Consider the following 25196-nt stretch of genomic DNA (forward strand, 5'->3'; position numbering starts at 1 on the left):
ACTGAACTGCACAGATATTGGTGAGTTATGAAACTTGATAACAGGGCATATAGTTTGATGAAGCTCACTTATTAATGGTGATAAAGCTCAGAATAACACTACCAATGGAGGTCTATGTTTTGGTTCATTTTAAATGAACTCATGCCAGTCCTGGAAAGGGCTGTAATGTATGTGTGCTGTGTTGTACTGTATATGTTATAGTGTTAGATAGATGTTATTATAGTGAAAGTGTGTGCTGGCCTGCCCTGCTTAGCCTTGCACCCTTTGCTTCCAGGATGGGCTCCGGACCGCAGTGACCCTGCCTTGGAAAGTTTCTTCACTTTCCGGACAGTTGTCTTACATAAATTCATTTCCAGAAATGAACTAATGTCGGAAGCTGGACATGGATGTATTTACTACAGCAATAATTTGCAAGTATAATGTCGAAGCATGATACGTGTTAGTATATCTTAAAATAACTGCATTGAAAACCAATTCGGTCAATCATCATTGATTTGTATATTTGTCTAAGTGATGAAGATCAGAACCTCTCAGCACTGGACGGGAAGGCTGATGCGTTCATGTGAGTGTCATTTCTGGAATTTAAGAGTTTTATCTCATATTTGTTTTAACATTTGTTTGACTTCTCTTGTTATTGGGCATTTACACAACCACTGAAGCCTTTACTCTGGTGTTAAACAAACAGCCGATTTCACAAATAAGCACACACAAACACACACGTGCATCACCACTACCGTCAGTCTTGACTGTGTTCCCGATGACGTAATAACGCGTCCTCGCGCCACCGCTGACTTCATTAGTGCTCGCTTGGACCGGAAACACGTTCGTCTGCTTCATTAACCTCTCTGCCGTCGGGTTTAGCACCGGGGGGAACATCTCACACACACCGCATGTCTCCAGAGCAACCTCAATCTAAAGTTCTGGAGCATTTCCTTCTTTTTTTAACGCCCTCCCTCTTTCCTCCATCCTTCTCTCTGCCTCTCTCTCTCTCTCTCTCTCTCTCGCACACTCCTCTCTCTCTCTTCTCTCCCTTCTTTCTCTCTTTTCTCTCCAGTTCCCCCTCTCCCCCTTCACTCTTTATCCCTCTTTTTCTTTTTCTCTCTCTTCTCTCTATCCCTCTCCCCTCTCTTTCTACCGCCACTCTTACACTTTCTCCCTCCCCTCTGTCCCTCTCTCTCATTCTGTCTCTCACTTTTCAATGTCAGTGTGCTTATGGGCTTACATTTCTATTTACATTTTACATTTATTCATTTAGCAGACGCTTTTGTCCAAAGCGAGGTACATCTCAGCAAAAGTACAATTTATGCATTACAGAAAAAAATGTATTGACAGAATGACAGAATTCTTCTACAGTCAAAGAAATGGTTCAACAAAATTAAATATTTTGTAATGACACATTATAATACAATTGAATACAATTATCTATCAGAGTATAAAATTACAATAAGACTATCTCTATCTATCTATCTATCTATCTATCTATCTATCTATCTATCTATCTATCTATTTGACCGTCCCTTTCGCTCTCTCTATCTCTCTGTGATTCTCTGTCTCTCAATCCACCCCCCACGTTCTCTCTCTCTCTCTCTCCTCCCCGTTTCTCTCTCCTCACTTCTCTCTCTCCCTCTTGTCGCTCTTTTTTGGCTGTACAGTCTCTCTCTCTCTCTCTCTCTCTCTCTCTCTCTCTCTCTCTCTCTCTCTCTCTCTCTCTCTCACTCCGTGGTCGAGCTCAGCAGAGAAGGGAACATGACAGCAGAAGGATTTCTCTTCGACATGATGATGATGTCCAGCATGAATGTGAAATAAAGAGAAGCGGCCCGGACGCTCCTGTGAACCCCAGAGCTCGGCCGGAGGAGGACCATGAATGAATGAATGAATGAAAGCTGCGCTCATTAACTTGGTATGTAAAACCGTTCCTTCCCCGCGCTCAGTACCTGTGCAGATGTGCTCGATCGGCCCGAGCATCGATCGTCACGGAGACCGACGATTCCTTTTAAGTGTATCAAGAGTGGAGTCAGTTACATAATCCTGCCAGAGTCGCGTGCCCACTTTCGCTGGAAATTATGGCATTTGTGCCTTTTACGTTGAGGTGCGTGATCGTGATGTCGGAAAAAGAGAGCGCAGTGAAAAATGTCATAATTGTTGGAGAGCAGTAACCGAACACAGTCCCGATGGAGAAAAAAAAAAACGAGAAATGGGTGCACTTAAGACCGAAGGCGAAATATATACGAGCGTGTGCGCACATAGAGCACAGAAGAGGCTTTCCACCAGCTAACTGTTGCTAAGTGGCATCGATACTGGACATGGCTCGTAATGAAAATAAACTCTTTGATAATGTGCGAGACGTAGAGTTATTAATCGCTCTTCTGCCTGTAAATGAAAGGTTGTGTCGGGAGCCTTTGATGTCGGGATTCATCATTGTGTCGCGGGCTGGACGCCTGCTGTGTGTGAAAGAAGCGTCGCGCTTGGCGAGGGGTTCGACGGAAAAGTTGACCACGGCAGAGTCACCGTGACTCCACACTCCACTCTTCACACTCATCTGTGAAGGAGCCGAGCACGAGCTGCGGCCTGTAACCCTGCAGGAATCGCAGTGCTACCCGAGCGCCATTTGACACGAGCAGTGAGTGTGTATGAATGTGTGTATAAACACATCACCCCAATGTGCCCGTGTATGAAATGTATGATGGATTCATCTGATCTAAGTCGTTTGCCCAAGAAACGTCATTATTCATACCGCGTAAAATTAAATGATGTGTGTTATTTGCTAATCAAGTGGCACCTATTCTGCTCTGGTTAAGAGCTCCCTCCATCACCATGACGACCTGGAAATCTCTCATTGAGAAGCACGGAAAGTGTGTGGGGAGGAGTGTGCAGAGAGGGTATGAGAAGGAGCGTGCGGAGAGGAGTGCATGCCGAGGGCTCGATGCTCTTTGGAATTAAGGCACCTGGTCCGGAGCGGCCGAAAGCTGCTGTGTGGTCTGGAGACATGGAAGGGGGTCCAAGGTCTAAGGCATCGCGTGCTCTTTAGACAAACACACTGGGCTGAGTTAAGAGCAGAGTCGAACCAAGCGAAGGAAATAGCCAGCTGGAAGTGAATTATACACGTGTTACTGCTCATAAGGAACATCTGTGTATTTTCACTTCTGGGGAGGTTGACAATGAACAGCAAACATGGAATAATGGATTTTCCAGCAAATGTTCTAAGAGCTGGGATGAAAACTTCCACGATACTGCCCAGTTGTTTGTCTTGATCATGCGGTATTAGTGAGTGACGATGTGAAGCTTTCTGATCGTCACAAACGGCATTTTCAACTTTATTTTAATAACTCTGTTCCTGTGACATCTAGATGCATTTGGTCTCCAAATGGTTAAACGTGTGTGTGGGAGGTTGCTATTTGCAGAAAGACAACATCTCGCCCTTGGTCACCTGCAGTGTAATTAAGCGTGACAGTTAAGGGAAAAAGCAATACATACACAAAATGTCCAACAATGGGAAATGAAATCATACACAGGCACGATGTGTACGGTGTTTACAGTGCGGACAACTGTGTGCATATTCATTACATGAAGAAGGCTATTAGAAGGTAAGCAAATAAACCATAAAACCGCTCCGTTCTGCTAAAAGAATAATACAATGATTTAGTTCTAAGGAGCAAAATTTAAGTTTTCATAACCGACTTTAATCTACAGACTTGCTCGAAGGAAAGAGTAAAACTTAATGTTAAATATTAAACATATGCCCATTCCTGCTATTATCTTTTTTCTGTTGCTTTTAATTCACTGTTTGCACTACTGTTGGATTATGTTAAACCTTTGCATGTACAAGGTATATATACAGCACACTATATAAACGAAAATTATAAACGACTCTTCGTTAACGTGTTCCTTATTGGAACCTTTTAATTTCCTTTAGGGGTCTTGTATGTTCGTCTGGATGATGGTAACTGGTGAGCAGAAAAGTGCAGTTGTAGAGAGGGAATTCAGAGGTGAACATGTCTTCTTTTTTCAGCCTCATGCTTCCTATCTCATTCAGGGGCCCTTTTCCCAAACCCTCCTCAGTAGATTCCTATGCCAGTCAGGTACCCCAAACAAGTCTTTTTTTTTTCCTGGCTTTTTCATATTTCATGTGGTTTGACTTCATGGACCTCACATTGTCAAGATGCTTGCTCATATCTAAATTTACCTTTCAAAGTCAGATGGGCTGAGAGAGGAAAGCAGCAATATTGTTGCTTATCCATGCTTTTCCATTTTTATGCTCTTGACTATTTAGGACCATTTTCAGTACCTTGGACAGCATTCAGTGAAACTGCTTTTTGCAGGCTAATCCAATGTTTTCAACAGGTGTATGCTTAATGTTTTTTTTAACACTGTAACTTAATGTTGTAGAATCTGCTATGTTCATAACAACAACCATAACAGTAATAACTCTATTTCCAGTGGAAGTGGCCATACATCAAGTAGACTGTTCTGATCTCTGTGTATATAGGGTCAAAGTCTTACAGACCATTCTTGCATTAAAATTCAACAAAATAGAGCAAACTGTTAAATAAAATGATTTAAATCAGTTTTTAATTATGTACAGTATTACTGTGCTATAACAGAACACAAATTTTAATGCAAGATATGGTGTATTTCAACAAATATAATTAATTTGAATGCCTTACCTCTTCATTCTCCTGTGTGAAATTCCATAATCTTGACAGTCTAACATGAACAGTATGTCCTTAAGTCAGTTTTCAGATATTATATAAGGTATCTAACCATATATTTATTGTTACAGAAAACTTTGTTCATTTTTGAACAGACATCTGAGGAGAGGTCTTGGCCAGATGTCACTTAAAACATGCAAGGTTAAAATTATTATGAAAACAGAAATGCTATTTCAGCTATATTTTAATGTTGACTTAGATCACATAATGACTTATATCACAGTATTCTGTGATCTTGTGTGATATTAATTGAAAACAGTGTGAAATTTACTTGGCCTTACTAATCAAATGCATGTGAGCTATTCCAGCACTTAATAAATTAGCAGATTTGTGATCTGTTTTGATGCTTTCATACCCAAATTAATAATTCCAAATCCAACTGAAACTCATCATGAAGCGATACATGTATATATGTATATATTCTGTATATATATATATTTAAATTTATAGAAAGTTTCTGTAGAAGCACAAAAGTACATATTAAAGCTTATAAATATGTGTGTTTTTGCCATGACGGCATGTTGGATCGGTGGTGTGTGCTGCAGCAGGATTGCTCTGTGCATGTGTCCGCTGCTGATGATATTGGCCAGGTGCGATGGTCAGTGGGGACAGGAAGCAAAGAAAATAAGAATAAATCAATCAGTGTATCCGAGACCCTGGCAGAATGCTGCCACTTCACTCAGCACATTGTGTATTAGACATTGTGAGTGCTTGATGGATGGAGCTGTGTGTTGCCATGGCGATGATGGCTGCTGAGCTCATGTTCCACCAGAAAAAACCAAGGAATTTTCCCCTCAGATAAACCGCCTGAACATGCTGAGATATGTTTCAACACTAAACCGACTTCAGTCACCAAAGTGGCCTTGCAACATATGTAGGGACATACAGCAAGAACATCAAACCCGTGAGTGTGGTTCTCTGTAAGTGCGTTCAGTAAAGCAAGAGCTGTGCTTCCGCTCAAAGTACTTCATGGTGTGGTTGTGAGACATTTGCATGATAAAATCTGCTTTGCGAGATTTGCCCAAGAATATTTAGTGTGCCTTAATCAGAGTATTGTAAATGTATTCAAATAATCGGCTATTGAGTGAAACAGTGAGAAGAGTAAAAACTCTACCGAAGATGAAAGGGACAGTTGCCATATCAGAGAGGGAAAATTGGCAATGACTGGAATGCAAGCGAAAGGAGATTACTTATGGTATGTAGCTCTAAACCTCAGACAATTTCTACTTTCGGAGTTCAGTAAAAAATTAACTTGTAAGGAAATATGTTGAATTAGTTGGCCGAGACACTGGGAAAAGCACACGGTTCAAAGCTCCAATGAGAAAATCTGTCCCATTTATGAATGTCTCACTAAAAGTAAGTAATGCTGCAATTGCAAAGATTCAGGCCTGACCCAGGCAAGGGGTCATCGTATTACTCTGGGCTCTTAATTCTGAAAGCCACCTGATAAACCGTGGTATGCAAGTGTGCTTTATTCTGTAAAGCTGCTTGGCATTGAAGTAATGTGTCTTCCATATTCTTTGATGCTATTTGTAGTCTTACTAGTGAGCAAAAAAGAGTGATGGAGGACAGAGGGGGGTGGAGTCTGACGGTTGCTCCACATCACAGAGCATCCTTAACCTAGTTCATGCTCTGTCAACAGCAAGCCTGCGATGCCAGCCCTGCAGAGAACTATGAGGTAAGGCACCAGGCCTGACAGCCACGTGGCACAAGCTCCCATCGTGTTGCCGTTCGCTCAGATTATATTTGATTACCCCTTTCTGCAGGTTCTCACAGAGAGCGTGTTTAATATTTAATGATGCTTCTTACATGCTGCGCTTTGCAAGCCACAGAGCAAGTGGTTGACCAGTATAAAATAAAAGCTGTTAAGCAGACAGTTTCCAGAATAAAGAGTTTCTCACACAAACAGTGAAGCACAAGGAAGTGTCAGGCAAAAGGTATCCTCTTTAATTCAGAGAAACATTTTAGATTAAGATAGTTTAATCTATGTACCAGTGTGTATGTAGTAACTTGTCTGAGATTGGCTCTGTTGAAATATATACTGTATATACTTTGCAACATTGGAGAAAATACACATAGGCCAATATCTGAAGATACTACACGCCAAAAGGTAATGCACTGTAGACGTTTGTCGGCTTTTTATGTCTGCGTAAAGAAACAAAGATGGTCGATGAACTAGGATTGCCACGGTTGTGGTCATTCAGTCATTTGTGAACATTTTTCAGGACCCAGGGGCCTTCGACTTGACATTTTCAATGTCATTCTACTCAGTCAAGCGTTTGCGTGGCTCCTGGCAGCGCTGTTTGAGTTAAGTTAGATCTAGTGGTTGTTTTCTACACACAGATGGAGGAGTGGGGGAAAGTCCCACGCTCCAGCACAATACCAATTACCCAGAAGGCCAAGTCTGACATTTGTTGAAACAGATCAATTGACAACGATGAATCCTTGGGCTAATGGGATCTTTTTTCACCGCAGTATTTTGCATAGGTCTCTCCTGCTCTACATTTCATTTGCTCAGTATCTGAAATATTAATAACCGTTCAGTAGGACTTGGATGTGAGGCACAGTGCAAACCATTCACACCCACCCTGCGTGCAATCCTGCCATTATTTAAGGGCTCCACAGATACTCAGTGAAGAGACCACCCAGGCAGTGCGGTCTGGAGATTGTGAGGTCGTCAGGAGCAACCAAAAGAATTACTGACACAATCATTCAAAGATGATAAATTAAGACTATTTAAATTCACAAACATGGTTGCAGCGTTAAGGTCTTTACACTACAAGTACTGCGTATGATCTATAAAAATATAATTTGCAAGATTCATTATTTATTCATCACTGAGATACAATATATCCAAGATATGTAAGATACAATAGTTTTATTACTTTTTAAATTTTTTTGTTGTTCGGACATTCCATTTCTTTGAACCAACTTCTTCACTTTGCTTCATGTCGATACAGAATTCAGATCTGGAATTGCTGAAGATAATTCTGCAGGATTTCTACTTGGACTTGAAGCTGAAAAATTTTGGTTAAGTACTGTCTTTAGCCACTGCTGTATGCTTAACCGTTTCTTTTTTGAATGTATGATAAAATTTCATAGTTCCACAGATCAATAATTGAAAACTTGAATCTTCCATGCTGTATAACTTAATCCCCAAGTCTTCATGAAAGAACGAAAGTCACAGGCATTCATCCTCTTCCTTTGATGTGACTGAATGAGAAAAACATCAGAATTCGACATCAAAAAGAGGGGTACATGTGCAGAAGTCGGCACGATTGTCTTTTGTTTATATGTCAAGTAGCAATAATTGAATTTAATTGTAGGCACTCACAAGTATGGTCCTTTCAAGGCTGCATTCTAACAACAGCACTCATGTGTCTCTGGATGTCCTGCCCTTCATAATATTTCTTTACAGTTTCACCCCCCTTTATCTCAGTTTTTTTTAGCTATTCGTGCATTTCAATAGCATTTTAAAATGTTTAATGTTTAATTAGTATAATTAATGGATATTTTGCCAGCAATTACAATGCCCCACTCGATATTTGCTAGCTCTCATTTTGTGTTCTGGAAATAATTCTCCTTCAAATGCAGGGAACGATATCATTCCTCCACATTCAGCTGACTTGAGCAGTTCCATTTACACTGGTGAAATCCAACTTGGACCACACAAATTTCTGCACCCGACCCCCTCCTTATGCAACATTCACTGCAGCACCACACCAGTCCTATTCCTTTCTAGTGATGGATGAGAGCTTTTCTGTCATAACCTCAAATCACAGATATTGTTGCACTGCAGAGAACATTGAAGCTTTGTGGGGTTTTCACTGTGATGGAGTATATTCTTTTATATATAATGCTACGAGGGTGTGAATTTAAAACATAAAAACAGCCCACTGTGGCCAGAAGACTGCGTAGCGCTGGCTCGTCAGCTTCTGGTTTGATTTCCACTTCTCATTAATTGCTTTAGGACAATTATTGACTTGGTAGAGGGATCAACAGATTGAACAGGAAATGTTGGGGGAGGTAGATGTATTTTTTCCTACTTAAATTTATTGTGCCGCTTATTGTTTAATTAACCTCACGTTGGGAAAATTACTGTAGTAAATTGCAGTAAATGATCTGGTAACTACAGCCCAGTGAATTCAAAAGCAATGTTTGAGGTCTCAACAGGAGTTCCCCTGAGATGTGCAAGGTTACACAACCGAGCGTGCGCCGAAAGGGGTTCAGGCGTCTCAGTCGTAATGAAGTGAAAAATATGAACAATTAAAAGAGATGGCTCCTGGAATCTCTCGATCAGAAACATCGCTTCGTGTCCAGCGGAGTCTGATACATACCAGCATCTATTGTGAATGTAAGGAAGCGTCTGTGAAAGAAAAGTCTTAGACAGGTTCTTAAACTTTCTGTGCGCTGTAACCTCTCAACTTCAAGGGCTAATAGCAGAGAGCAGATCAGGCTTAAAGTGCCTGGGTAGCTTCAGCCTCAGCTTCCAGTCATGAAGGATTTGAACATATGTTTCTTATTCAGCCCACACATGCAAAATCGCATCTCCAAAAAAAAAAAAATCACCCCATCTTAAAAGGAAACCTTTACATAAATGATTAATGGTACACTCATTGTTGTACCTGCCCAAAATGCCTTTCTTTCGATAGGATGCAATCATCTTTCCTTCATTTTCATCCTGTACCAGATCTGCTGTTTACACCAGAACCGTTTTTTACTCTAGTATGTGTAGAACACAAGAGCACATATTCCATGGGTACGCTGCGTACACAAACGCTGTTTCAGTTGTGTTAGAGTACACACCTTGTTCCTTGACTATAAAAGTCAAACACTTGACAACTGAACCTCTTCTTGTATATTCAAAAAAGAGAGCCCATTTGAGAAAAACTGAACTTTTAAAGAGTGTATAAGGCTACAAACTACCGTTTATGTTATTAGGGCAAAAAGAAAGCTGTAACATGGGGGGGGTGCAGTGGCGCAGCGCGCTTGGCCAGGTCTTGCTCTCTGGTGGGTCTGGGGTTTGAGTCCTGCTTGGGGTGCCCTGTATCCCCTCCCCCTCCAGTCCTGCACCCTGCGTTGCCTGGTTAGGCTCAAGTTTGCCACAACCCTGTTTGGAACAAGCGGTTGCTCACAGTGTCTGTGTGAAAGTTGTAAGGTAATACAATAAATGCGAAAACACACACACACACACACACACCATCAGCTTAAATATATGCATACGTGCAGTGCATTCGCAGGGGTTCTTCAGTCCAGGTTTGCATAAGTGTAGGGCTTAAATCCCCTTTTTATTTATATCCGATGTGAAGGAGCCACAAGGTGTGAGTTTCTTTTTGCGGTTCCCAGCTTCAGCAAATATGAAAAGGCCAATTTTCTCATTATGTAAGATTACTACAGAGGCTGTCTGTCCTTATTTATCCCAACATTTATTTTAACTCTGCTGCACGTATCCGGAAACTGCACTGCTCTGACAGTACATCAGCAGTTGAACGTAGATATTTGCAGCATGTTGCATCTGGCTGTGGTCTTATTTGAAAGACCGCATTTTTGTCCTGTGGATTTACAGAAACAAATAAAAATGTTTCCCATGCATACCTGAAAGATAAGCTTTAAAAAAGAATTGAGGCACAGTGTGTTCATTAGACATGATAAGGGGAAGTCAGTTCTGGAATAGAGACATGGTGATTTATAAAACATTGCCCTTCAGGAATTCTTCAGCTTCAGTATGCCTGCTTTTCCAGGCCTGTTAACACTTTTGTTTTATTTCTCTCCTTTTCTGGGCTGCAGCCCCTCGCATGAGCAGGCAGGGACTACTGAAGAAATCCAAACACAGCCCATTGTTGGAGCCTCCGCTGCTGCGAGTACCATTCCAGGGCGCTGCTGTCATTTCTTTGAAAAATACAAAACGTTTATTGCTGTGATTGCCATCAAAATTGTGAGATAGTCTCTCCCTGTCATCCATACTGGAAATTGTTGTTGTTTCTCCTACAGACACAGTTGAGAGTCTGTCTCTGTGTCTCTTTTTGCCCAGAACGTGCCGAAGGCATGGTGCGGAGTGGTCCGTCTACGTGATTTTAGCCACTGTCTTTGGGACTTGTATCTGGCCAGATTTAATGCCTGCTGCTCCCCTGCAGAATATCAGCTTTCTTATTACATGCAATCAGGTGTGGACATCTGCTCCGCTTTAAATGGAGAACAATGAGGTTTCCACCTCTCCCCTTAACAGCTAAGGGAAGTGAGCCATTTGTACCCGGGATAGAGCATCAGGTTGGATCTTTTGAAAGGCTTTATGAATATTAGGATTTTGATTACTTTTTTCATGCTGCCCATCTGGAAACTCTTCTACAAGAGTGACAGTGTGAGGGCAAAACCTGCTGTGCATGTGATTGAATAGGGGCACAGTTGAAACCTGGAACTTGTGTGTCTCTTTATTCACTGAGGAGCTGTAGTTATAGCAGCCCAGCGTTGGGCTGCTAAACTCTGGGGGAAGCAGTGTTTTTTCTTTGATAAGACAGTCAGGCTCTAGGCAGGATGGTGACCTCCAAAGGACCCTGCAAGGTTACAGCGTCTCTGGTAAGGGAACATTGTCACGACCCACAGGGACAATACTCTTAGTGACCAAAGGAGACGCCACTCAGTTCCGCTAATCTAGACCCATATACCTGTTCACAATTTGATAATTAGTCACTTCTAAAAGGAGCAATCAACTTAGGCAAGATTGCAGACTCTCAATCAGAATTCTATTGCGACTTCCCTTGCGAACCTTAGTCATGTTATTGTCAACAATCGTTGGCCCTAGTGGGGTCATGGCAAGCTGTAGCCTAACCCGGCGCAAGGCCAAAGGACACACCCAGGACAGGATAACAGTCCATCGCAAGGCACCCCAAGCAGGGCTCAAACCCCAGACCCAACCACACAGCAGGTACTGGCCAAACCTGCCATGCCACCACGGCAAACCTTAGCCATTCACTTATTTCCAAAGTCTTGTGCCATAAGTGTTTATGTTCCAGTTCTGAGTGCCTGTCCCATGTACTCCTGCCTTTTGTGCTCCTGTCCAGGTCCAGAGCTCCAGTCCGGTGTTTCATCACACCTCCGTGTTCAAGTCCTACTCACAGATTCGTGTTTCACTTTTCCCTTTTGCGCGAATACACTGTGTCTCTTTGTCCCATGTTAATTTCACCTTTACTCTGTATTTGTCAGTTTAACCCTTTGCGCTTGCAATGTGCACGTGGGGTCATTATACTTTACGTCTGTGTCAGGATGTCGCGCCAACTCGCGTCCTTATCAGACTCACATCCGGATGCAAAAAACATCCTGTTTTCATCATAAATGTTGAATATTTTTGAAAAGTAATCAATATCGCTTTTAAGGCCTTGATCTGAATTGAACCCTCTGTCCAAGACCTAAACAAAAAGGACTGGTTATAAAACCCTTTACATAAGTACGCTAAATAAGGTCTTAAGTACAAACGGCGGGAGTTAATGAGTGGGAGAGCAGCGCCAACAGATCTAAGCACAGAAACGGAGCTGCAGGATGAGTGGACCGTGACTCAGCAGCAGGTCTTGACCTTCACAAGGCAAGGGAGCGCCAGGGAATTGACCACTGGGGTCACAGAGAGGCCCTGTGGGAGCTGAGCAATTACTCACACTGACCGAGGTTCACATCTGTCCCCGCAATGCGGTCCGCCAGGTCCTGTCCACGATTAAAAAGAGAGGTAGAAATGTGTGCACGTTTACCAAAACGCATTTGTACCAGTCTCTGGCTCGGTGGGTCGAACACACCAACACGCTGCCCACTGACACCCACCAGCATTTACGCGAGGCTAATATCAGCAAGCAGCAGCATTAGGGATTAGAATAGCCTCCCATTTAAATAGTGGCTGCCTCCAGCTTTTGCTGGTGGGTTACACTCCTTGGTCGTTTTTTTATGCAATTTGTGTTTGGAAACTGGGCGATAAATATCATTGCATAATGCTCTGACAAACTCTGTAATTCTCCCCCCCAGAAAGGCTCATTGCTGGACCTTATGTAACCAACAGTCTTACCTTCACAGGAACACTACAGAGGGAAAACATGGACTTCTACTTGGGCGTCGAACCGGAGCACTGTCCTGACTGGTTTTTTTTTATGCTCGCCGAAAAAAAAAAAAAAACAGACAGACAAATGCTGCTATGTGGGAGGATGTATTGGCTGATGGCTTGAACGTCGAGCATGCGGTTGCATAAGTGCGCCACGCAACGGCACATGCTCGCACCATGCACACGTATCTGTGACTCTGGTTTCTTTATTTATTCCCGTGTCGCTTTTTAAAAAGGTTTCATTCTACTCATTTATTTTGGGGGACATGCATTTGCAAGCTGGGAAATTGATGAAGGTAAGAGGGCGGAATGATGGTGCCCGTTTTTCACTGGTCCGCACGGTGAGCGGGGACAATCCAGTGAGAGAGTGAAAGAAACCAGTCACTTGGGCATGAAATGCTGCTAATCCCACAGACTGTTACAAATCATTCCTACGTGTAAATGAACAAGCATCGAACCCACCCCCCGCGATCGCCTTTCTGGAGTATATGTGTGGAGAAGGGCCTCCATCCACTCTAGAGTCCTGCTTGTGAAAGAGCCCAGGGGGGTGGGGGAGGCGGTGCTTTATCACTGTCAGCACACTCACAATGTGCACCTCCGTATTTATATGTTAATAATCCTCCACCAGCGGACACACAGGCAGACACACAGAAACACAAATAAATGCCCAAAGGTGTAGCCTTATAAGTACATCATTTTATTTGTTTTATCTCTCCAGAACGTGTCGTTTTGCCAGGGGATGCTATTTTATTTTTCCCGAAGAAGTGTGCTTGTTGTTGCCGTGTTACCTTTCACAGCGACGCAGCTTTGCCGAGCCAGATTACCCCAAAACGGCTGAAGTGTCGAGGTCCTCACCCTGAAGCGAGCGCCACAAAAAGGTTGGAAGGGAGCCGGCAGTTAGTGATTCCAACCACAGGGACCTCTTCAGTTATGGATCAGATTGAAACTAAGTGTAAGTCAAAGCCTGGCTCTGGTGACCAAGCAGCACTGATGAAACTGTGTCACAGGTCATAATGTACCTTTCTGGCAAACTGGTGAGCTCACTGGTTTAGGTCGCCTGTCAACCTGGAAACACCCAGGTGTTTTTTAATATGGAAAACCTGCCAGGCTTCTCCTCAGAACAGAGAGCCTCGGCGTCTGAAGGTGTGATTCCATCTCCGAAACTTGTTTATTCTCAGCTTCCAGATGCTCCTTTTAAGGGTCCGTCGTGCTGAAATAAACCCGACTTAAAATATATGTTTGGAAAGAACAATAGAAAAGAAAAGGTCAACCTAAGGGCAACATGGAAAAATAGATGCCTTCAGAGATTAGACTGTGATACCAGCAGAGGGCATGTTTCTATGGTAACAGAAATAGTGTACAAGGTACTAAGGACCAGCTTTCCCAAACGCAGTCATTGTAATACTACCATATTTAAACGCATGTGAAAAATATTGACCAACTTTGGGCTGTTTCTTATGTGCTAACGTTCAAAATATGCTTCATCTCTCAAATTGTAAGAATAGTCTTCGAATGAATAAATTTCGAATAAATGTGTTCGCCATTGTTTTGGTAACAGTCACATCTGATATTCTTTAGTCTCAGTTAGCCTAAGCTGCAAAGCACAGAAAATCATGTACGCTGTCGTTCCGAACTCCTGGTCACGGCTTCAGAAGGCTGCAGTGCCGTTAGTTATTCAGTATGGCAATACAGACAGCATATATGTAACAAGCCAACTAAACCACAAGCACCACTCTCCATATGTCTGCCCAGTAACAGATACAGAATTTTTTGCAGTTTTCCTCAAGTGGGCAAATTTTGTGAAACTGTTTGTGTTCACTGTTTTTTCAAAACCTCACTGAATGACACTGAATGGAATACAAGTTTGCAAAACACTCAGTTCTAATGTTCACAAAATATCAGACGTGCCGCGTACGTCAGGAAGTGTTGGAACGCCAACAGAACAAATCGAACGGCAGAGTCACAGTTGCCATGGTAATTAGAAATGCAAATATCGAGATATATAAACCCTTAATATATGCTGTCTCTGCCATTTTGACTTAAATATATATATAGCATATATACGTAGGATATGTATTTGGCAAATGGCTTAGTCAGTAACCTGATGTGGGATGATCCCCTGTGTGTAGTCATGCGTTGACGAACAAGTTTTTGTGCTATGACCTGTATGACTGGAAGCAGTATGGTTACTTCAACGGGATGTATCTCCAGTAGTTTTTTTGTCTATGATCAGAGGAGGCCTCCTTACTGTTTGTGTACGTAGCATATGTTAAGTGGAGTTCTATTCTTGTCTCCACTGGTAAAAATACTGTATGTAATGTATTTAATCTATTTCTAATAGCTGCCACATGGGAAACAATGCAATTACTATATTACATATTATATTATATCCTCCTTGTTGTCAAGTGCTTTGGGATCCAGCTCAAACCTTCCACTTCTTTTTGAAGTAAACATTTTCACAGGATTTTCTAGGCTTTTGTAGCACTCATCTGATTAATTCTTAGGAACAAGGTCCAAAACCCATTAAAATTGTATTGGCAGTTAAGTATTTATTGGTCTCCTTTCATCTCAGCAAGATGGTCTGACAGTATGTTTACATCATACTTTTATGTCCTACTCACTCATTTTGGGAGAACACGCTCAAGTAGGTATCCGTAAAGACCACGCCACTTGTAAGCTAGCAGCCAACCCTCTTGGACGACATAACCCCCCATGAAGGACAATACATGCGAGCATCCATCCATCGTCAACAATCACTTGCCCCAAACAGGTTCGCAGCAAGCTGAACCTGGCAACACAGGGTGCAAGGCCAAAGGGGGGAAGGGGACGCACCCAGGACAAGATGCCAGTCTGTCGCAAGGCACCCCCGAGCAGGGCTCAAACCTCAGACCCACCACACAGCAGGCACTGGCTGAACCCGCCACTCCACTAGAAGAAATAGGGCTGGACGATGAAGCACGTAAACTGCCCTTTTCTCTTTGATAAAATGGACTAAAACTGGGAATAAAAACAACAGCATTTTAGAGAAGGTAAACAATGCTCCAAAACCTAATTTATTGAATATATTTATAGCTGTTTCAGCAAATATACATTTGTTCTACCCCTTTTGTGTAATTGGACATAGCTAAAATTATTCTGGAAACTGTATACCGTAAGTGTAAATGTGATTATTCCTTGATAATGGAAATATTCATAAAGCTAAAATAATAGATAGTTGTTGCATTTCTTCTCTGAAGTCCTACAACCAAGGGGTTTGCTTTAAGTGGCCAGTATTCACAGTCAATACACAGCTAACATGACACACTTTCCCAGCGTCCTACAGAACACAAGCAGCCTGAGTGCCGCTTCTCGGGATGTTGCTTTACGCGAGCAAAAAATGTTCCGAAATGTCAAGAAAATGTTTTCAAAACTTTTTCTTGACTTAAAAAGTGTGGCGATACAACTTGCTATCTGGGAAGCTGGACGGCTGACATTGTTTACATCACGAAACTCACTGGTGATAATGAGTCAGCTCTGAAGTTCTTCCAAATGAAGCCCTTCCAACAGCCAGCGCATCCACCACTGCAACACTCTTGTTGAACCACACACACCCGTTCTCAGGCCCTTGTGGCACGAGTGTATGGACAGCTTGTGTGCAGCTACACAGATACATACGCATTAATAAAGACACACACACACACACACACACACACACACACACACACACACACACGCTGTCTGAAATTGCTATAGGCACAAGGTAACTCAAGCAGGACTCAAACCCCAGACCCACCAGAAAGCAGGACCCAGCCAAACCTGCTGTGCCACCACACCCCCCACACACATATAGCAAAGCCTATATATTGCACATGATTACATGCATGAATAAAATATAGATGGATGCAAGCAGAATAATAGATGAGATGCTTTGGTTTTAATTGTTGATCCATATTCAAGTACATTTTGAGTTTTACAGCAGGTACTATTTGGCAAAAAAACTAATCTGACCCTTTGCGTTGGAATTGATCTTTTTTTAGAAAATTTGTGGTTCTTTGGAGTCACAGTGATGAGTCACAATAAAGGATGTTATTACTGTTCTGAAGAATTTCACCAGTCTTATCCACAAATGTACACACACACACTTCTCAAAGGATATACAGTCGCACTGATGTTAATGTGCCCTGTGTGTCTTGTGTGCTTGCAGCTCACCTCCAGCACATCTGATACTTCTTTTATTACAGCCTGAAACCTACTTATCAGTATGTTCTTAAAACAAGAATAAGTCTCCTATCCCTGGTCTGTGGAAAGTAACCGAGTTGCATAGTTGCATAGGCGTTTTGTATTCTGGAACCCTAACCCCTAACGCCAAGCATGCAGTTTACAATAATAATTAAATTAAACAAAAACAAAAGATATGACCAATAATATAATGATGACAAACAAATAATAAAGTAAAATAGTAAAAAAAACACATTTCAACATCTAATAAGTAAGCTTCAAGTAAAGCACGGAGGTTGTCGGTTCTGGTTCCGTTGTGGTGGAATGACCTCCCCCCTCACTCAGAACTGCTGAAACGCTGTCTGCATTGAAGAAGGGTCTGAAAACTCACCTTTTCCAAATTTACTTCGCCCAGGATCTCTCCAGCTCACGTATGGTGTAAATGTTCATGCACCATAAATTTATGATCACCCCCAGATAAACCTTTACACAGCCGCTACTCCTGTATTGTATGTAATGTTTGTGTACCTTCTAAAAAAAAACTGTAGGAAGGTTATCAGGATTCATTTGTCCTGCGTTTTATGCACCTACTCGAGCGATGAACATCAGTGCATCAAGTGGAAAGTAATAAACTAGGTTTTCTTAAGAATCTACTATGTCTCTTTCTCCTAATCTCATGCACAAATTGTATTTTTCTGAGATGTAAGTCGCTTTGGAGAAAAGCATCTGTTAAATGAATACATGTAAATGTAACATCTGAACCAATATACACATATTATGCATAATGCTGAAAAATCTTAAAGCTGCTTGTGCTTGTTTCACTGTCTTGCATTTGGATTGTGACAAACTGCAATGAACAGCTCACTGTCGTTTATAAACACCAAGTGTTTAGCCCCCTAGGTGTGTTTTCAGTGTTGTTGTTTATGTAGAGTACTGCACTGCTGAATGCCGTAGTAAAACAAAATGTTTGAGCTGGAAGGTTTTTTTTTTTTTCCTTAATTGATTCCTAACCAAGGTGAAATCAATTGGTACTGAGCCCTTATTAATTAAGGCTTGGAGCCAAAGCGTGGTAATCGTGTGCAGCGTCCCGATTAGGGCTCCCGCTCATTGGAGTGCTCTTCCCGGTTGTGTGGAGCGCCTTCTGATCGGTGTGATGAGGCTGTAAACAGAGCTGTGGATCGATGGGGTGGAACGTCCATCCAGTGGGCTTTCCTTCAAAGTGGACAGAGGTGCGCAAAGGACCACTTCCGCCCTTTCAGCCGTGCGCTACTTAGCAGCTGGTGAGTGCCCTCCCCCCCCAACTACGCCCCCCCAGGCCTTGCTGGAAGAAAACCTACCAGGTTGAGCTTGACGTGGAGATCAAAGCTTCTGGGGTCGTCCCAGGGGAGCCGGCTCCCTCCTCTATATGCCCCCCTGCCATCTGATGCTGGGCTCTTTGTGAGCGTGACGTTCTAACAGATTGTCACAGATTGTCGCAGTTCTCCTCCCCATTCGGCACCGGATGCGGCTTCGGTGGGAGCCAAGGAAAAATGGCCTCCGCTGTTGGAACGAGCACTCTGGAAAAAAGGGGAAGAAACAACAAGCGCTTTGCCAATATCAAACTTTTCAGATGGACTCCTTTGGCCTTACTTGTGAATTGTATGCAGGGCGCTCTCCCTGAGCTCCAGTGGGGACCATAGAAAGACTCAGGAAGAGCACATTTTCAGCCTGTGAAACCAGATGATTAGATAGCCTTGGTGACTGTCTCACTGTCGGCAATCCCCGAACGCCCCCCCTTCTACTTCAGTCTTGTGTCCATCCATACCTACAGCCACTCACCTCTCAGGCAAATTGCATCTCATTTCCAGTTTGGAGTGGAATAAGTCACTGTAACTGTTAGTTACAAAAGCCATTCTTAATTACCAGTGTAATCCATGTGGTATCCATTATAAGCATGAGTTTGATATGGGGAGGTCTAGAAGATTCCACAGAAACACATAGGTGATGGTCCTACGCGGATATCATGTTTAAACAAAACAAACCATAGAACTTGCTCCTGCTGTGTGTGTGTGTATGGTGTGTCTCCCTATCAGTTCGAAACATGCATCGGTTATTCAACAAATGTATTGTCAGCGGTGCTTTACACTGATCTGTAACAGCAGATGAAACCAGGCTTCGTGGAGTGAAATTTGCTCTTTTGAACACAATCGCACAGCACAGAGATGCCTACGCCACGTAATTACAGACATAGTGCTTGGGTTCGACAAAGGGATTTGTCTCCGGTTGCATCACTGTCTGCGATTCAAATGTGGGCCATGCGTCGCCTTCACAACCCTTGGCTACTTTTCCACTTTATGTTGACAAAGGCAAAAATGTACAGGTCAGGCCAATGGTATGCATCTTCATTTCTGGTTGAACTCTTTTTGTTCATATTTCAGCGTAGGTGGGAAGCTGGCTAATTAATGAATGAGCTGGCACGTCCTTGTGTGTTGCTGCTCTAGGCCTTTAGTGCCTCCAGTGGAAAATGTCACATGTTCTTCCCTCGGAGCCTCCTCCACATGCGTTGCCCATTTGTGCCCCGTGCTCACTGAGTCATCTGAACGCAGCGAAAGTGTTTGTTAAATGTCAGCTGCCCTGACTTCCAGCTCGATACAACGGGCAGCGCGGCAGGAAATCAGGACGCCCTACAGCGGTTAAGGACACTGACTTGTAGCCTCGAGGGCGCCGGTTCCAGTCCTAGGAGGCCCCCTCACGTTTTACCTTTTAGAAAGTGCTCATGTAAATTGCTGCTATACAAAAATTATGCTCTGTATATGTATTTTGGATAAAAGCAGCAACTGAACATCTAAATTTCCATCATAGTGCAGCGTGAAGGAAATTGGAATATCAAGCTGACACCACCGTCTCGATCCCCAGACCCCCCAAGCTGAGCTCCAATCAGCGCTCCCTCCTTCGTGGCCCCGCTCCTCTGGTGCCACCAGGCCGCTCCCAAAGTGGGCAAGCCGATCATCCTTCTCTGTTCCTATATGTATCATGTAGCATCTTGAGTCATGTTGATGAGAGATGAGCGTGGAGGGTCTGTCAGGAAGACAGGTGAGGAGATGCTGCTTGCAGTGCAGGATGGGGAGTCTGCCAGCATTTAGCGCGATAGGGGTGTGTGAGTACATGAGGACCACAGCTCGCTGGAAGATCTCAGAGTGTTCTTTGGGCAGCCAGATCAGCAATCATATGCAGAGTTTTGCTTCTCTGTAGGCTCATACACAAAGTGGGCTTTGGCTCCAAATAGTTGGAAGTATGTTAACATTGTAAGTCACTTTGGAGAAAAGCATCAGCTAAATGTGAAAGTGATCATTTTTAACCTCTGCAGGGGTCAGCATCATTGGGCCTTGTTAAAGGTTCCTGAACATGCTGATGATGTCACTTCGACTGGTGCTGAAACGTTTGCAATCCAAGTGCCAAGCTCGGCGAACAGCTAAACACCTGACTCAACAACCCCTAGCTACGAACACCAGTCTTCTATACCGTTTCTAATACACAAAGCCTTTGATTGAATGCAGACAATATAAAACACTGGTGCCGCTTCACATCCTTTTCCCCACAAATACAAGGCTTTCAGAATTATTCAACTAAAGCTCCTGCACTGAGACAATGCAGGCTGTAAGATTCCTCCCATACCGTATTCTCCGTAGGACATTTTCACTGTTTAAAATCGTCTCAGAATGAGCAGCTTGTGGCGTGGTTCCTATTATTGTGGATCAAAAAGATGAGCACACAATTCGGTGCGGTAAAAGAAAATAATAAAGATGGACGTGTCTCTGTTTACTCAAACTAAGTATTTTTATTCAAGGTCTCTTTCCGTCTTTGCAGAAATAAATTTGAGAGTTGCTGTGTCAACAGTCCGCTGCCATAAAGAAACATAAAACACCTTGGCGGAAAATGAATTGGAGCATAAATCACAATATAAGAAAGATGATGAGCGTATTAAAGGGACAATTTTGTCAGAAAAAAACGATCGAACGAACAGTGACTCGGGCTCACATCTTGTCCGTTCTTGCGCTCATGGTGTTTTACGGAAGAAAGGGAGTCGTACTTCGGGTGGCACGAGGCCGGCGATGTATTGCCTGCTTGATTTGCACGTTTACAAATGCACGGGTTTAAGATCCAAAAATTGATTTCTGTTCACTCAGGCCCACTTAGCCCTGTCACTTCACCTCTCCAAGTGCCATTGTCATCAGTCGCTGTTGTGCTCAGCAGGAGAGAACAATGCGTCCATCTCAGCTGACAGCTCTCCATCCACAGGAAAAATCTGCACCTGTCAATCATGCGTGCGCTGAACTCCAGAAGCCGGTTAATTATCGACCACCCCCTCCCAACCATCTCAACCCCCAACCCTGGAGATCTCCAGGGAGCTCGACAAAAGCACAAAAAAGGCGGCAGGAGACGTGAATCAACAAGCAGCAGTTCCAGGCATGTACAGCTGACTGCTCTTATTCATTCCCACCGCCGCAAAAAAATTAACAGCTCCGACTGAAGATGAAATTCCAATTTCCTTCCTCGTTCTGGCAAAAATCCTCAGGTGTGCTGTAGATATTCTCCCGCTGGATGGCCTGCAAATCCCAGTTTAATCAAACATGTTTACAGGCAGCAGCTGTCAAATGATGGGGGAGCACAGATTGGGTTGCATGGCTAATTTGATGGGATTATTATTATTAAAAAAAATAGCTTTAGAAAATAATCTAAAATCCAGCAGACAGATAGGTGGGGTAGCTGGTGCTGGAGTGGTTAGTGCTAGTGCCGTTGGATCTGAAGTTTGCAGGTTCAAGCCTCACCTCCAGTTGTAGTACCCTTGAGCAAGGTACTTACCTTGAATTACTCAGATATATAAATAGTTGTACGTATGTCAACATTTTAAGTTACTTTGGAGAAAAGGCTCAGTTAAATATGAAGGTGGTCATTTTTAACCTCTGCAGTGATCAGTATTATTGGGTCTTTTGGAAGGTTTCTGAGCAGCGACAAGGAGTGTTCCTTAAAATGCCACCACCAGCTCTCACATCGCAATGGTGAGATGCTCTTGAGCTCCTCAACATGAAGTTCTTGTGCGTTTTTGAGGTTCGGCGCTCCGCTAGATGGAGTCAAGCAGTTGTACGCTGTGGCGGGTTCCAGCATCGGGGAATTTCTGAGCAGATGAGGAGTGTGGTGCACAGGCCATGTGAATTTGCCCTCTGAGTCTCAGGCATTTGAGATATTTAAAAGCTTTAATTTGCTCGGCAAGTTGAGGCATGCAGTGTTAAAATCAGTCCTGTTCTGCAGGGCATTATCACAATCCACTGGAATTAATTGGCTGACAGTTGTTAGCATCAGTGCTGGGGAGAGGGAATTTGAATAACGCACGGCGCAAGGTAGTCCATTACTGCGGATGCGAGGTAATCCATCTGCTTTGGCCGCTCCGCTGGTCTCCAGGGGGCCACGGACTGCGTGCTGTTTATGTACCTTAATGCTTGATTACACTGTTTCGGCAGAGGTGGAATGATGATTGGATGTGCGAGTTCACTGGGCCGGAGGTTGAGCCAAGACCTGGGAGCTGGAGGCTTCTGATAGCACAGCTGTGTCTGCGCTGAGTGTGCTCTGACCCTCGGCTCACGTGTGTTTGTCTAAAGCTGAGGTCATGCGGCACAAAACGTCCATCGCAATGTCCAGCGGAAGGAAGGACCGCTGCTATCACTGTGTCCAGGCTGCTTTGTTTCAATGGCATGACCTCTTGAGCAATTAAGTTTTTTCGAAGGCCGCAAAAATTAATTCATGGTCACGCTAGGACAGCGGTTGGTCTTGTGTTCCCCTCAGACGTGTAAAAACATTTCTTTTAGCCTGGGTGAGTGATAAGAAATTACTGTCTTCAAGATTAGGATAACTACTAAACATTACTCTCTATCCATAATTGCTTTTTCTAAGGCAGGGTTATGGCGGTCTGGAGCCTATTCTGGAAACATTAGGCACTCGGCATGTTTCCACACTGTAGGTTATTGAGGGTCACCAATTCACCTGAAACACGTGTTTTGACTGTGGGCGGAAACAGGAGCACCTTGAGGAAATGTATGCGAACATGGTGAGAACATGCAAACTCCACAATGACTGAAAAAGAGACAGTAACTATGTCCAGTCCTGGAAAAATCTGTATACCCATCCCTCACTTAACAATGTTAATTTGATCCATGAATTTACCCTGTGAAGTTAATTCCTATGGCAAGGGGATCAAATTAGAACTATTTCTTATGGAAAAAATAATTGGTTCTGGGGGAAAAAAACTGTCACCTAAAATTAATAAGAAAACCAAAATAAAAGGTTTTCTTTGTGGCATTGTACTGACAACACCAACACATTTCAGAATGTTTGTAACAAAGTATTATTTCTAGCATGTATTTTAATGTTAATCCTTTATTTATTTCTATTTTATCGAGAACGGCATCTCGAATGCTGGGTCGCAAAGCTCCGGAGTCCACCTAGCAAGCACAGGGTGTGAGACATGGTACACAGTACATTGGACAGGGACATTTTGATAATCCAGCTCACAGATGTGTATGACATGAAGGAATAATGCACATTGCTGTCAGAAGCACTGTTCAATGTTACTAACAAACACTTGCAGACATTACATGTAGCTGATGCTTTTCTCCGAAGAAACTTACAATGTTAAGCTATTTACACAGCTGGGTAATTTTACTGGAGCAACTACCTTTCTTAAGGGTACAACAGCCAGAAGTGAGGCATCAAACCTACAACCTGGGATCCACAGGCAATAAGACTAAGCACTGTGCTACCAGCTGTCCCTGTTGTGGGGTGATCCCTTTTATTGTTGGATGATCTTTGACAGTGAGGTTAAGGCTTTAGTTATGCTAGTGTAAGTCACTTTGGAGGAAAGCATCAGCTAAAGTAATTTTTTTTTAATTTATAATAAATAATAACCAATGATGAAAAATCTGCCATTTCAATAGTGATATTATTTTGACATTAATTGGTTGAGATTCTCAATATGACAGGATGTTGTTCTCCTATGTTGTCTTGTGCAGTGTAATTGTTTACATTCATTTATTTAAGCTGACACTGTTCTCCAAAGCAACTTACAGTGTTAAGATACTCACCATTATTTACCCATTTATAGAGCAGTGTAATTTTACTGGAGCAATTAGGACAAGTACCTTGCTCAAGGGGACTACAGCTGGAGGTGGAATAAAGTCTGCAGCCTTGAGGTCCAAAGGCAGCCGCCCTCACTTCTATGATAGCACCTGTTTCTCTAAACAGTTAAATTAATTTTTCTGTATTCTATAATTTTCTTAAATGTCCCCATGAGTGTATTTTCCATGTTGGCTGTTGTTGCTGCGCTGAACCAATAGCCTTGAACAGGAAATGTGCTGTCAGGAACCACATATTTTGGGGTTGTATTGTCTGTTGCATCTTTGTTTGGGTGGTGTGAAGCACGTTTATGGAAGTCACATGACCACAGAAGAAAAAAAAAAAAAATCACAGCGTGCCGGATTTATAAGACAGAAAACTGTTCCCGTGTTTCTGTGTATGGAAAAAAGGGTATATATGTCCCCAAGCTATTATCGTCATTTTCTTTGTACTGGAGCCTGTTATGTGAGAGATGAGCATAGAGGGCTCTCTCAGTTCTAAACTTATGGTTTTATATTACGATGTTCCTAACCGGTCAGCTTTTCACATCCATCCGTTAGCTCAGTTCCCATAAAAAGCTCAAAAATGCGAAGGAAAAAAAAACGATTTTCTTAATCCGAATAAGTAGGATGTGATCAAAACAGGGTATTCTTACTCGGTTCCATCACGGTCCAAGTACTAGAAGGAGAATGAGGAGGGAGTCAGCCGCTGCGAGTTTGGTCGATTCTCTTTATTTTTTAACAGCAAATATCACCAGCTGCCAAGAAGAAATGCATACTTTAGCAGCAGAACCCTGTAAGTGGCATTACAGAACAGCAGCACTGGTTGCTGAAGCACCTAAAAAAGGTTATAAAAACCATGATGATGTTCTTCTTATTCCTTACAAAGACTAATGTGCTTGTAGGAGGGAAGCTTGAAGGATAGTGTGGAAACTCGCTCAGTTCTGGATCATTCTATGAGGCTTTTTTTTTTTTTTTCCCGGTGAGCCGCTTTCCAAGCCAATCGTGGCAGCCGTTCCCCGGGGTCCGCAAGGCACGCTCATGGCTACATGATATGGATTTTGCTGT

General features: G+C 42.9%; 1 protein-coding gene across 2 annotated transcripts in view; it reads left to right on the forward strand.

Moving 5' to 3' along the window:
• Window positions 1-1700: 1700 nt before the first annotated feature.
• Window positions 1701-25196, forward strand: part of kcnj6 (potassium inwardly rectifying channel subfamily J member 6) — a 46253-nt gene continuing 22757 nt past the window's right edge. For both annotated transcript variants that reach the window (XM_018755600.2, XM_018755599.2), the window contains exon 1: window positions 1701-1900. In XM_018755600.2, coding sequence (XP_018611116.1) covers window positions 1877-1900 — 24 coding nt within the window. In that variant the 5' untranslated portion in view covers window positions 1701-1876. The remainder of the gene's footprint in view (window positions 1901-25196) is intronic.

The sequence above is a fragment of the Scleropages formosus genome, chromosome 4 (assembly GCF_900964775.1).
Source record: "Scleropages formosus chromosome 4, fSclFor1.1, whole genome shotgun sequence".
NCBI classification, from domain to species: Eukaryota; Metazoa; Chordata; class Actinopteri; order Osteoglossiformes; family Osteoglossidae; genus Scleropages; species Scleropages formosus.